This window comes from Cheilinus undulatus, linkage group 2 (assembly GCF_018320785.1).
Source record: "Cheilinus undulatus linkage group 2, ASM1832078v1, whole genome shotgun sequence".
Taxonomy (NCBI): Eukaryota; Metazoa; Chordata; class Actinopteri; order Labriformes; family Labridae; genus Cheilinus; species Cheilinus undulatus.
This window is the reverse complement of record NC_054866.1, coordinates 52,982,318-52,994,511: the sequence shown is the minus strand read 5'-3', so window position 1 is coordinate 52,994,511 and position 12,194 is coordinate 52,982,318. Positions and strand designations below refer to the sequence as shown.

Below are 12,194 nucleotides of genomic sequence, written 5' to 3'. Positions count from 1 at the left end.
ATTCTAGAGGCAGTCCTGGGTCCTTCTTGACAAATTTTACCTTTATGATGCTCCTACTGGTGAAAGGTCTGGACTGCAGACAGACCAGTTCAGGACCCAGACTCTTCTCCTGTGAAGCCATGCTGTTATGATGGATGTTGTATGTGGTTTTAACCTTGCAAAGCAGATGGATACGCCTGTTTCCGTGTTTCTCACTGACGAATCCATCTTGCAAAGCTCCCGTCTGAACAGTTTGGGCCCAGTTAGAAAGTGACAGGACCAATCAGCATCGAGGGGCAGTACTTTCGGGTGCAGCAGAGCCGTGACGTAAGCAAGCAGCAACAAAAGGCTAGTGCAAATATGGAGGAAGAGATTAGCGTGGATGCTGCTAAAGCGCCAGTTTCATCAGAACTTGACGACATTTCTTCATTAAAAGAAGAACAAAGAACAGCAGTGAATTGTTTTCTTTTCAAAAACAACAAAAGTCGTGTACTGACATGTCTACAGTCACCATGGTTCACATTATGCAGTTCTCTATGGAGTTTACTCCTCGGTAGTGGCTACGTCACGTGTTATGTTGCTCTGGTTGACCTGTAAAGATGTGACAGACATAATGTTCGTCCAATCACCCTCCAAGTTTTTCTTCAAAGGCTCTGCCCTTTCCAAAACACCATCTATGAGAGGTTTACCAGATGGATGTGTGAAACAAATCCATCTGGCATATCAGGTTAACGTGGTTTAGCATTGTCTTGCTTACATATGCATGATCTTCCCCGACAGACACGTTGTCTGGATGGGAGCATATGTTGCTCTAAAACCTCTCTTTACTTTTCAGCATTGATAGTTCCTTTCCAGATGTGTAAGCTGCCCACGCTATAGGCACTAATGCAACCCCATACCATCAGAGATGCAGGCTTTAGAACTGAGCCAGGAGAACAAGCTGGATGGTCCATGGCAGATTAGCATTCCAAAAAGAATTTCAAATACTGACTCACGTGACCACAGAACAGTTTTCCATTTAGCCTCAATTCCATTTTAAATGAGCTTTGGCCCAGAGAGGATGGCGGTGTTAGAAGAGAGAGGAGTGTAGATCAATCCTCTGAAGGCTGCTTGTGCTCCTTTTCTTACTACAATTTTCTCTTCCAGCAAACTTTCCATGAATGTGCTTTGATTCAGCCTCTGAGAACAGCCTGCCATTAAAGCAGAGACCTTCTGTGGATTACCCTCCTTGTGGGAAATATCAGTGACAATGTCTCTTGGACATTTGTCCAGTCAGCAGTCTTCCCCATGATTGTGGTTGTATGAACTGAACCAGAGCGAGAGCATGAAGGCTCAGGAAACCTTTGTACAGGTTTGAGTTAAATGACGTCTTTTCAGGGCTAAAATAACTGTAAGGAATTTAGACTTCTACACAATATTCAAATATTTTGAGGAGCAGGATTTTGATTTTCAGGAGATGTCAGATGAAATCATGAAGGTTAAACCTAAAAAAAAAACTTCAAAATATTTTAAGTTGTGTGGGATGAATCTCGAATATATGGAACTTTTTTTATTAACTATTTTGGGAGACATCTGTATTTGCTGTCTCTCAGATATAACAGAGAAAATAGAAAAAGAGACAGCAAATTATGTCTATTAATACCTCTTCTGAATGGTAATAATTTCAGCAGACACACAGCTTGTTGTCTCACCTGTGTTGATGGGTGGACAGATGTGGTACTGGCAGCCCAGCCCCCAGCCCTCCCCCACCGTGCAGCAGCACTCCTGCTGGGTGGTGTTGGTGGCCAGCAGGTTGCAGGTCCCCCTCTCGGCCAGGTTGTAGTAACACTCCCTCAGCTCACCTGGACGTGCTGGAGGGAGGGGGGGCAGTGCCAGGGAAGAATCCACTGCACTGGCATGGACGGAGGAAGAGGAGGAGTAGGAGGAGGAGGAGGAGGAGGAGGAAGAGGTGGAGGGGTAGCCGGGGACAAACAGTGCTTGGAGAAAGAGGAGAATTTTAAACCATCAGCAGGATTGCTCCCAAACAAGTGCAAAATAAAGATGGGGAATAGTCAATTAGGGTCACAAAACATGACGTTTAAAGAATAACTAAACCCTCAGACCACTCTTCAGATGAAATAACATGTACATGGGCATTTAATAGTATCATTAATCAGTAAGGGCCCATACTTTGACATTTTAGTATTGAAATTTTACATTTTGTGTTAAAAATGTGCAAAGGGGCGGCCCTCTACAGGCTGAAATCATCCACTGCAACCAAATTATTACGATAAATTTCTCCTGGCTGATCTGGTGCTCTGTGACATATGAGGTGCCATCACAAAGCTCAAAATTAACAGCCTACTTTTCCCCTGACAATTGACTTTAATAGTGGCAGTCCAGAGTTCATGATTCAACAATGAGAAAGAGACTGGGCAAGAAAGGCATAATGGGAGAGTCCCAAGTCCAAGGCTCGTCTCTCATTTGACTAACAACATCCTGATGATTCCCAAGACTTTTAAGAAAATTTTCTGTGGACAGAAGGGGAACTTTCTGAAAGGTGTGCGTCCCGTTTCATCTGGAGTAAAATCATCATTTAAAAACTGACTTTTGTGTTTACTCAGGTTATCTTTGACTAATATTAAATGAATTTGATGATGACATTTAAGTGTGGTATGCAAAAATAAGGAAGGGGGCAAATACCTTTTCACACCATTGTATAAATGTTTCTCTGTCAGGTAGCTCCTACAATGAACTGGTTTGACATTATTGCTGATAATCAAATCTAAATAGCCGTATAGTCTGAATGTTGTGGCTGATTACATTAGATTAGAAAACTTTATTGATCCCCAGTGGGGAAACTCAAGATGAGGGACAATAGGGAAGCAAGTGGGCATGTCTAATCCCCTCTCATTCTAAAGGCATTTCTTTAAATTCCAGGGTAGATAAACCTCAGCTAACACTTAATATAATGCTTTATGTGCTCACACAATAACAAATACATATATCTGTATAAATAAAAAAGGGAAAAAAACCATCTTTGTTGTATTCTGACGTGTACCTGTTCCTGCAGTTTTGATGCACCGGCTGCTGCCGGGGTTGAACTCGTATCCCTCTTGGTCACATTCACACATGAAGGATCCTTCCACGTTCTCACAACGAGCAGAACCGCACACATCAGGAAGAACCTCACATTCGTCCACATCTGAAAGAAACAAACAAGAAGAGTAAAGAGAGGGACAGTACTTTAGAGAAGTGGTTCTCAACCTTGGGGTCAGGACCCCCATGGGGGTCGCGAGACCCTGAGAGGGGGTCTCCAGTTGCCCTAAAAAAACTAAGAATATTTTTTTAAATTACACTGTTGCCACTTCAAACCAATTTTGTCAGTTTTTTTTAACCCCTTTCCATAATTTTTTTCCCACCAATTCTAACACATTTTTACCATTTAACACCAATTTTTGTCAGTTTTAAACTCTTTTCACCGCTTTTTCTCTGCCTGTTTTTGCCACTTCTAAACCAAATCTTGCTGCTTAAGCTAAATGTTGCCTCTACTGACCTATTATTGCAACTATCAACCCCTTTAAACCACTTTTGCACCCAGATTTTCCCATATATACCCCATTTCACCATTTAATATGTCAATTTTTGCTCGTTTAACCAAGTTCTGCCAATATCAGCCTATTTTTTTATTTCTCAGTTAACCCTTTTTTTATCTTGTTTTTATTAATTTTTCATCTCATTTCACTAGATTTCCACCCATTTTTGACAATTTAAAGCCATCTCATTTTAAATCCTTTTTACCCCTAATTATGCCCATTGTTGCAACTTTTACCTTTTTTTTTTACCAATTTTTGCCACTTCCAACCCATTTTTGCTACTAAATCCAGCTTCACCACCTTTTCTACAATTTTCTGCCATTACTAACCAATTTTAGCAATTTTTAAACCATTGCAATTCTTCTTCTTATTTTTTTTTTTACAAAAGAGATTTACATTTTTGAGATGGCTTTTTACTACACCAATGATTTAAAAAAGAGATTTGTTTCTTTGAGAAGAGTATTTTTTCAGGTTATATATGTAATATAGATATAACAGCTGAACTTTACAATGGACCATGGTTTTATTGGTTTGCGTGATTTTGGGGGTTGCGGGCTGAAAAGATTGAGAACCACTGCTTTAGAACAGTGCGTCCCAAAATGGCTGTGGCTACCTGGAGGTCCTGCAGGTAAAGAGACTAACTTTGACATCATTTTGGTGCAAACCTGAGGCTGTGACGAAGGATGGAGAGATGCAGCAGGCAGAAAGAGGCAAATCTTCAGCATCACTCAAACAAAATCCTGCTTTTTTCATGAGTCTGTGAAGAGCTGCTGGTGTGTTTCTAACTTCTTTAGAGCTTACTGCAGTGAAACAATGTCAGTGTCTTTGAGTCTGGGAGCTGGGCTCGACACCTCTTTTGGTTCATGGCACATTAAGTTAATAATGACTTCACATTACTGCATATAAAATAAAGTTTGCTGCAGACTGAGACAGATACGTACCCAAACAGGTCTTTCTATCGGCGGTGGAGGTGTAGCCCTGGTCACACTGACACATGTGGGTTCCTATCAAGTTCTGACAGAAGCCATGTTCTCCACACACCGTCTTGTTGGCACATTCATTAATGTCTGACAGAGAGAGAGAGAGAGAAAGAGAGAGAGAGAGAGAGAGAGAGAGAGAGAGAGAGAGGAAAAGTTACATCTGGCATGTGGCTGCTTCATTTAGCTGGTTTTACTCTTTTCTCTGTCTCTCGTGTTTGCTGTAGTCTGGCTGTACCTTCCTGCTCTTGCTCTACCTTGAAAAACAGATCCTAATCTCAAGGAACTATCTGATAATAAAGGTTAAAAAAATAAAATAAATAAATGGTTTTATTAAGGGTTTGAATGTTAGGCACAACTGTTTCAGACTGACTGACTCCATGCATGGAGCCTTGCTGAACCACCAGGCCACTGGCACCTCTTGCATTCAAAATGTCGTCCACCTCAGCAGCAGTTATGCCTTCATGTACACGACGTGTTTATAAAAGGCAGTCAGACTCACCTACACACCTGCCGCTCTGAGCCAACTGATAGCCAGACTCACAGGAAGTGATGCAGCGGTATGAACCAATCGTATTCTCGCACTGCTTTGACCCACATAGCCGACGACCGGATGAGGCGCACTCGTCTACATCTGAGGGAGAAAATGGATTCAACAGATCAGTGGAAGGTAAAACCAGAGCAGAGGCTGAATGTAAGCCTTGATAGTCATGTAAAGTTTTACAGGGATGGTGTGTTTCTGAAGGCCAACCAGGACATTAGCATCGCACCTGTGAGTCCACAGGGTAGCACCTCCATGTTGCCTTTTCAGGTTGAACCTGGCTGGGTATAACTACACTGTTACCTACACTATTATTTGCAGGAGCTAGTAGTGTATTTTCCATTTACATCTGTCTTTCTGTCCCTGTTCTCAACAACCAAAGCTTCCCTACTGGCAGACACCATTCAGAATGACTCCAGGCACACCTAAAACCTGTTCAAATGCATCTTTTTGTTACCTACAATGGACATAGCTGACTTTGGTTCATCAGTAGAGGACATTTAGGGAGCTGTGTACGATCATACCGATGCAGGCCGTCTTCTCTGGGTTATTGGTGAAGCCGGGTTGGCACCGGCACTGGAGGGTGCCGTCAACATTCACACAGCGACCGCCAAAACAAACACCTGACTTCACGCATTCGTCTGCATCTGCAAAAAGGAGAGAGAGAGAGAGAGAGAGGGAGAAAGAGGGGCTGTCATTATATCTAACACTCACTCACTGTTTCACATGTTGTTATAGGCTCATGCCAAAGCTGACATCACGATTACATCAGCTCTAAAAGCAGAAACAGAGGAGGTGAAGCCGAGCTGAGCGCTGCAGGAATAACACTGATCTATTTGGATCTGAATGTTCACACAGAGGTATGACCAGCTGGACCATGGAGAGCTAAAGTATTGAAGAAAGCATGCAAACAAGAGATGATCATCACTGAGTGCTTTCATTTTTAATCTTTGGTTTGCAGAACATGAAGAAAACCTGTAGTCTCAGATATGATTGCAGTTAAAACTCTGGGGAAATGCTTTCAACTGTTGGCTTAAAAACAGCTCTGAAACTTCCTCTGCTACAGCAGATTTATTCATTTTTATTCTTTTATTTTATTTGTGCACATGCACAGTACTGTTAAAATTCCTGATTTCTTTTTTGTGCAGAAATGCCACACTTTAAGTTTTCAGATCATCAAACAAATCTTAATATTGGACAAAAATAACCTGAGCAAATAAAAAAGTCCATTTTTAAATAATGGCTGCGTTTATTAAGGGGAAAAGCCATCCAAACCTACCTGGCCCATAAGTGAAAAAGTTATTGCCTCCTTGTTAAATCATGTATTAACTGTGATTATCCACATTTTTTTGGAAAGCTGAGTTCAATTTCATTACCTACACCCAGGCCTGATTACTACCAGACCTGCTGAATCCAGAAACCCCTTAAATAGAACCTTTCTAACAAAGTGAAGTAGGCTAAAAGATCTCCAACACATCATGGTGCCATTTAGAGGAATTCAAGAACAGATGAGAAACAAAGTCACTGACATCTATCATTCTGAAAGTGTTACAAAGACATTTCTAAGGCTTTTGGACTCCAGCTAACCGCAGTGAGAGCCATTATCCACAAATGGAGAAAACTGTGAAATGTGGTGAACCTTCCCAGGAGCGGCCAACCAAAATGACTCAAAGAGAGCATGGACGACTCATCCAGGAGATCCCAGAAGAACCCAGAACAACATCTAAAGACCTGTTGGAGCTATTCCCATTATTTCGTTTAGTTGGATAATTTTACACTTATTCGTTATTTGTATGGGGAGAACTTGAGGATTAATTTTGATATCGCTAATGTTATTGTATAGAATATTTAAGTATTGATTGGGGCTTTTGTTTTGATATATTTGGTAGTTTGGCACAAGGTGACGTTTATATTATAGGCAGGAAGGATAGGATGGACGGGCACCAGGGAAAGTGAATGTTTTTTTTACCAGGAAGACATGAGTTAGGAGCACACCAGGAAAATACTAATTGTTCGTGAGACACCTTTGTGAATAAACACCTAAGAAGCTATATTCTTTGCATGGACATGGACGTTTTTGATCCTCTTTAAGACCCACCATCCTGTGCCACAGCAGTCGGTTTGATTTTGGGTTTTGAGTTAGTTTGTTAGTTGATGAGAGCACATTGTGGCTACAGAACTGCAGGCCTCACTTGACACAGTTAAGGTCAGAGTTCATGATTCAGCAATCAGAAAGAGACTGGGCAGCAATGGCATCATGGGAGAGTTCCAAGGCCAAAACCAATGCTGACAAAAAAGACAAAAAAGAACACAAAGACTCATCTAACATTTAACTAAAAACATCCTGATGAACCCCAAGACTTCTGGGAAAATGTTCTGTGGACGACTAGACAAAAGCTAAACTTTCTGGAAAACTAAAAGCATTTCATCAACAGAACATCACTTCAACAGTCAAACATGGTGGTGGCATGATCGTCTGGGGCTGCTTCAGGACCCGGACCACTTAACCATGAATTCTGCTCTCTACCAGAAAATCCTGAAGGAGAATGTCCGGCCATCAGTTCATGACCTCAAGCTCAAGCACATGATCCCAAACACACCAGCAAGTCCACCCCTGAATGGACTAAAAAACTAAATAAAGGTCCTGGAGTGGTCTAGTCAAAGTCTGGACTTAAATCTGACTGATATGCTGTGACCTTAAACAGGCCGTTCATGCTGGAAAACCCTCCAGTGTGGCTGAATCAAAACTATTCTGCAGAGAAGAGTGGGACAGCATTCCTCCACAGTGATGTGAAAGACTCATTGTCAGTTATCACAAACGCTTGCTTGCAGCTGTCGCCACCAAAGGCGGAACAATCCGTTATTATGTTTAGGGGGTAAAGACTTTTTCTCTTAGGACCAGGAGGCTTGGATGGCTTTTTTTCCCTTAATAAATGGAATCACCTTTAAAGTTGTCCTAGCTATAGGATACCTGTTTCACTGCTTCTCAGGAGGTTTCTGTTCTGCTGTTGAACAAAGAAAGTAAAAGCATGTTCTGATGAATAAGGATGACTTTTCTGCTACTACGAGGTTATGCTGCCCTCTGTAGGAAGTTCCAGTTTACCCCACAGCTACAGTAAGTAGGCTGACTGACTGCTATACCAACTGATATATCAAACATTAAATCAGACGTTGCTGTCGGCAGTATAATAAACAGGATCGGGCGTCTCTAAGGTAGACATTCCTACTCTGTGATCTGACCTGTACCTATTCCTGCAGTGTTGCTGCTGCTGGAGTCAAACTCGTATCCCTGTCGGTCATTTTCACACTTGAAGGATCCCTCCACGTTCTCACAACGAGCAGAGCCGCACACACCAGGCTGGGACTCACATTCATCCACATCTAAGAGAGACAGGGATAGAAATGGGTCTGTTAGAAAGCTTCAAAGACTTAGCTACATAGCCTTCAATGCAGTGGAGTTGTTTTTGTGGTATGCTAGTACCAATCAGTCTTAGAGACTACAAGTCCCTGTCATGAACCCTGTCATGGCCAGACTAGAAACAGATTTAGGTTTAGTGCTTCCTGGTTTGACAGACACGTACCCAAACAGGCCTTTCCTTCAGCGCTGGAGGTGTAACCTTCGTGACATACGCACAGGTACGTTCCTATAACGTTCTGACAGACAGCGTGATCCCCACACACCGTCTTATTGGCACATTCATCGATATCTGAGAAGGAAAAGAGAAAGATCAGAAAAATAAAGATTAATTCAGGAGAGTCTTCACATCTCTATGAAGGGTTTTATATTTTACATTTACATTTATATATACCCTTTGGCAAGAAATAACACCAACAGGTATAAAACAGTTGTTACATCCAAAAATGTTTAATTCACAGCTTACAATCTAAGCTCCATGGAGATTTTTACACATTATTTCATAGTTAATAAGGTAATCAGAGCAGAAATTAAAAGAAAGGTACGTGATGTTTTAATAAGGTGAAAATGTCCAAGGCAGACCATATATAGCTTCCATTTAGCCCATCCTGTTATGTATAAATCATTTCTGTCTAAGAAGGAAAGTCTATAGGAGGCTTTTCATGTGAAACAACTGCAGGAAAGTCCATTTTCAGATTGTGCTGTGCTCTTTTATTGTACCATGAAATTTGACGTATATATTGAGTGTACAGCATCAGCTCAGGCTGACCACGGCGCCAACAGCTCAGATGCAAACAGAAGGAACTGAAAGGGTTACAGCTGCACAGAAACTGACCAGTGAAGACGATGCTGAACACAGAGCAAACATCACGGAGGTAGACAGCTTCAGGTTCCCAAAAGCAGGCTCATGTTCCGGCTTCATACAGTCAGTGCTTTCTGTCTGAGCATTCCATTAGAATAAATTATTATCAAAGATGTTCAGAAATATTTCTGCATAAAAAGTTACTTACATTGTTCTTAAATCCATATTTATGGCAGGTAAGGAGACGTTTACATACCCTTGTAAATATTTTGAACTTATTAACGTAAAAACACTGAACATCTTAAACAAGACTAAGCTAAAAGCTAGTACCATATGGCTGACTGCAACTATCTGGGATGCCTGTTGAAATGCCAGACTGAATTGTGTGTTCTGGCAGAGTGATTGGTATCCTGGGGGTGCAACTGTGCTGTCCCTAATGTCTGTGGGTTGAGAATTGAAGGACCCCTAAAGTTTATAACATAAAGCCCTGTCGGCAGGAAACAGTTAACCCGACACACCAGATCGACGGAATATATTTGACATTAATCTGGGAATGCTCCCATAGCAACCATTTGGGAAGGGCAGAACTTCTCAGAAAATCCTCAGAAGGCGATTGGAGGAACGTTCTGTCACATTCATGACGGGCCTATCAGAGTGACAAATGACGTAGTGCAGGCCAACGCTGCCTGAGATCATACATGGCGGAGCCTTCATGTAAAGTTGATGCCAAGGCTGCTTGGGAGATGTGCGAAAACAACTTCTGTGCCAAGGAAATGTAGACCAGTTTGGATTAAACTGCCACTTTCCTACAGCTACATCCAAGCTAACGGCTACCGCAGCAGCCACCGGATACACCAGAAAACCGTAACCGTTTCGATAGCTATACATGCTGAAACAGAGTGGGAGAAGAGTGAAAACACCTTTTCTGTTACAGAAAGCTCTCAGTGTTTCTCCTTGTCCTTGTTTTTAATACAGAGACGGAGTCCACTTCCGAAAAAAGAAACATTTCCGTGGCTAAGTGTGAGCTAAATACTCCACTAGCAGGAGCAACCACTTGCAACAACTAACCTTTTCCCTTAACTATCAAATAGTCATGCCGGAGCAGGTCGGCAGAAGAGCGAAAATGCCTTTCACAACATAAAAACTTATGTGGTTGTATTATTCTTTATGTCCTACAGAAACGTGGCCCAGTTTTAGTAAAATGGACACAATGCTAAAGCTATATCTGAGATATCAACAGCAGTGGAGGCAGCCATTACCGATGGCTTTCTGTACAACTAAACCCACCCGTAGCGCAACTCTGTACGTATGGCTCTGAGAGTAGAGTCCGACACATACAGAGCCATATGTAGGGCTGACCTTAGTGGTCAACCAAAAAGAAGATAAATGCATATAAAAAGGTATAATATGTGGTTAAAATCACCTGCACACCCGCCAGTCTCTGTCACCTTATAACCAGGTTCACATGAAGTGACACAGTGGTACGAACCAATGGTATTCTCACAACGCTTTGACCCGCAGATTGACCCGCCAGATGAGACGCACTCATTGACATCTGAAAGACAAAAAGGAAATCAGAGGAATCAGACTGGACTATAAAGTCAGTTAAAAACAGCAAAAAGCAAATAAACGCTGCACTGACAATGGCTTTTTTGATCCTGTCCAAGATCCACTATCCTGGGCAACAGTGGTCGGTTTGATCTGAGTTTTGGGTTTGTTTATTAATTGACAAGAGAAAATCGTTGCTGCAGATATGTTGTTTCTGTTTTATTGTGAATAAAATACAGGTTTATGAGATTTGACAATCATTGCATTCTATTCTTGCTAACGTTTTAGACAGCGCCCCAACTTTTTTGGAATAAGGCTTGTATGTTGATGACAGGGATGGTTGTGTACATAAACACAGGTTAAACAGCAGGTTCATCCCCAGCCTTGTGTTTGTGTTTGAGTGTACCGAGGCAAGCCGTCTTTTCCGGGTTGGTGGTGAAGCCGGTTTGACATTGGCAGTGGAAAGAGCCTTCAGTGTTCACACAGCGGCCATCCAAACACACACCAGACTTCAGACACTCGTCCACATCTACAGAGAAGAAGAGAGAGAGGCTGTCGGTACATGTAACACACTTTGGTTGTGTTCGTTTAGCTGTTGTCATGAACACGAACCAAAATGACATCACCATTACATCAACGCTGAAGGCAGACACAGAAAAGCCAAAGCTGCAGGAGCAGCACGAACACCATGACATATCCATCTGCAGACCATCCAACACAGGGCCTGGGTTATTTACTGTGCAGCCTTCAGGGGGTATGGTTTAATTTGGAACAAGATTACACCAAAAACAAGCTGAGTTAAGTTCTGCATGTGCGGAAAAATATAGAAAACCCCAGGCGGCATGAATTCCCTCCTGAGGTTAATGTTCAAACATGAAAACAATGACATGGAAATAGCAACCTAGGGATGGCTTGTCACCTTTAATCAGTAATTTGTGCAGTTCGACATAATCATGGTATCAACAAAAGAGTGAAAAAAACATTGGTGAGAAAAGAAAATAATGAAGCAGTTTTATAAAATGGCACATCTAGGATTGTATTAGGTATCTAGGTATTCATTCTTTACAGGCACTTATCAGCGTGCACACACAGGCACAGGAACCAGAGCTATGTAAGATGTGTTACCTAAGTAGCTTCATTAGCTTCAGCTACATTTGCTAAAGCTCATGTTGCTAAAGCAACTTAGCTACATTGGCTTAGTAATAATATTAATTGCGTAGCTGGTGTAGCTATATCAGTTTAAGCTAAAGCTGCCCATTCCTATCCCTCACAACAAGATGCATTGTGCAGTGCATCTTGGACTTTAGCCTCTGTTGATAGGTGCCTGCTCTGCCAACTGAGCCAAAACAAGTGACCT

At 41.9% G+C, this 12,194-nt stretch overlaps 1 protein-coding gene across 9 annotated transcripts in view; it reads right to left on the bottom strand.

Moving 5' to 3' along the window:
• LOC121525321 (latent-transforming growth factor beta-binding protein 4) overlaps window positions 1-12,194 on the bottom strand; it is a 113,985-nt gene that overhangs the window by 16,037 nt on the left and 85,754 nt on the right. For 8 of the 9 annotated variants that reach the window (XM_041811308.1, XM_041811273.1, XM_041811292.1 and 5 more), the window contains 9 exons: window positions 11,244-11,366; window positions 10,713-10,844; window positions 8,654-8,779; window positions 8,313-8,453; window positions 5,597-5,719; window positions 5,034-5,165; window positions 4,496-4,621; window positions 3,020-3,163; window positions 1,671-1,955 (listed from right to left, as the gene is read on the bottom strand). In XM_041811308.1, the coding sequence (XP_041667242.1) occupies window positions 1,671-1,955; window positions 3,020-3,163; window positions 4,496-4,621; window positions 5,034-5,165; window positions 5,597-5,719; window positions 8,313-8,453; window positions 8,654-8,779; window positions 10,713-10,844; window positions 11,244-11,366 (1,332 nt within the window). The remainder of the gene's footprint in view (window positions 1-1,670; window positions 1,956-3,019; window positions 3,164-4,495; window positions 4,622-5,033; window positions 5,166-5,596; window positions 5,720-8,312; window positions 8,454-8,653; window positions 8,780-10,712; window positions 10,845-11,243; window positions 11,367-12,194) is intronic. The other variant, XM_041811263.1, reaches the window with a different exon arrangement.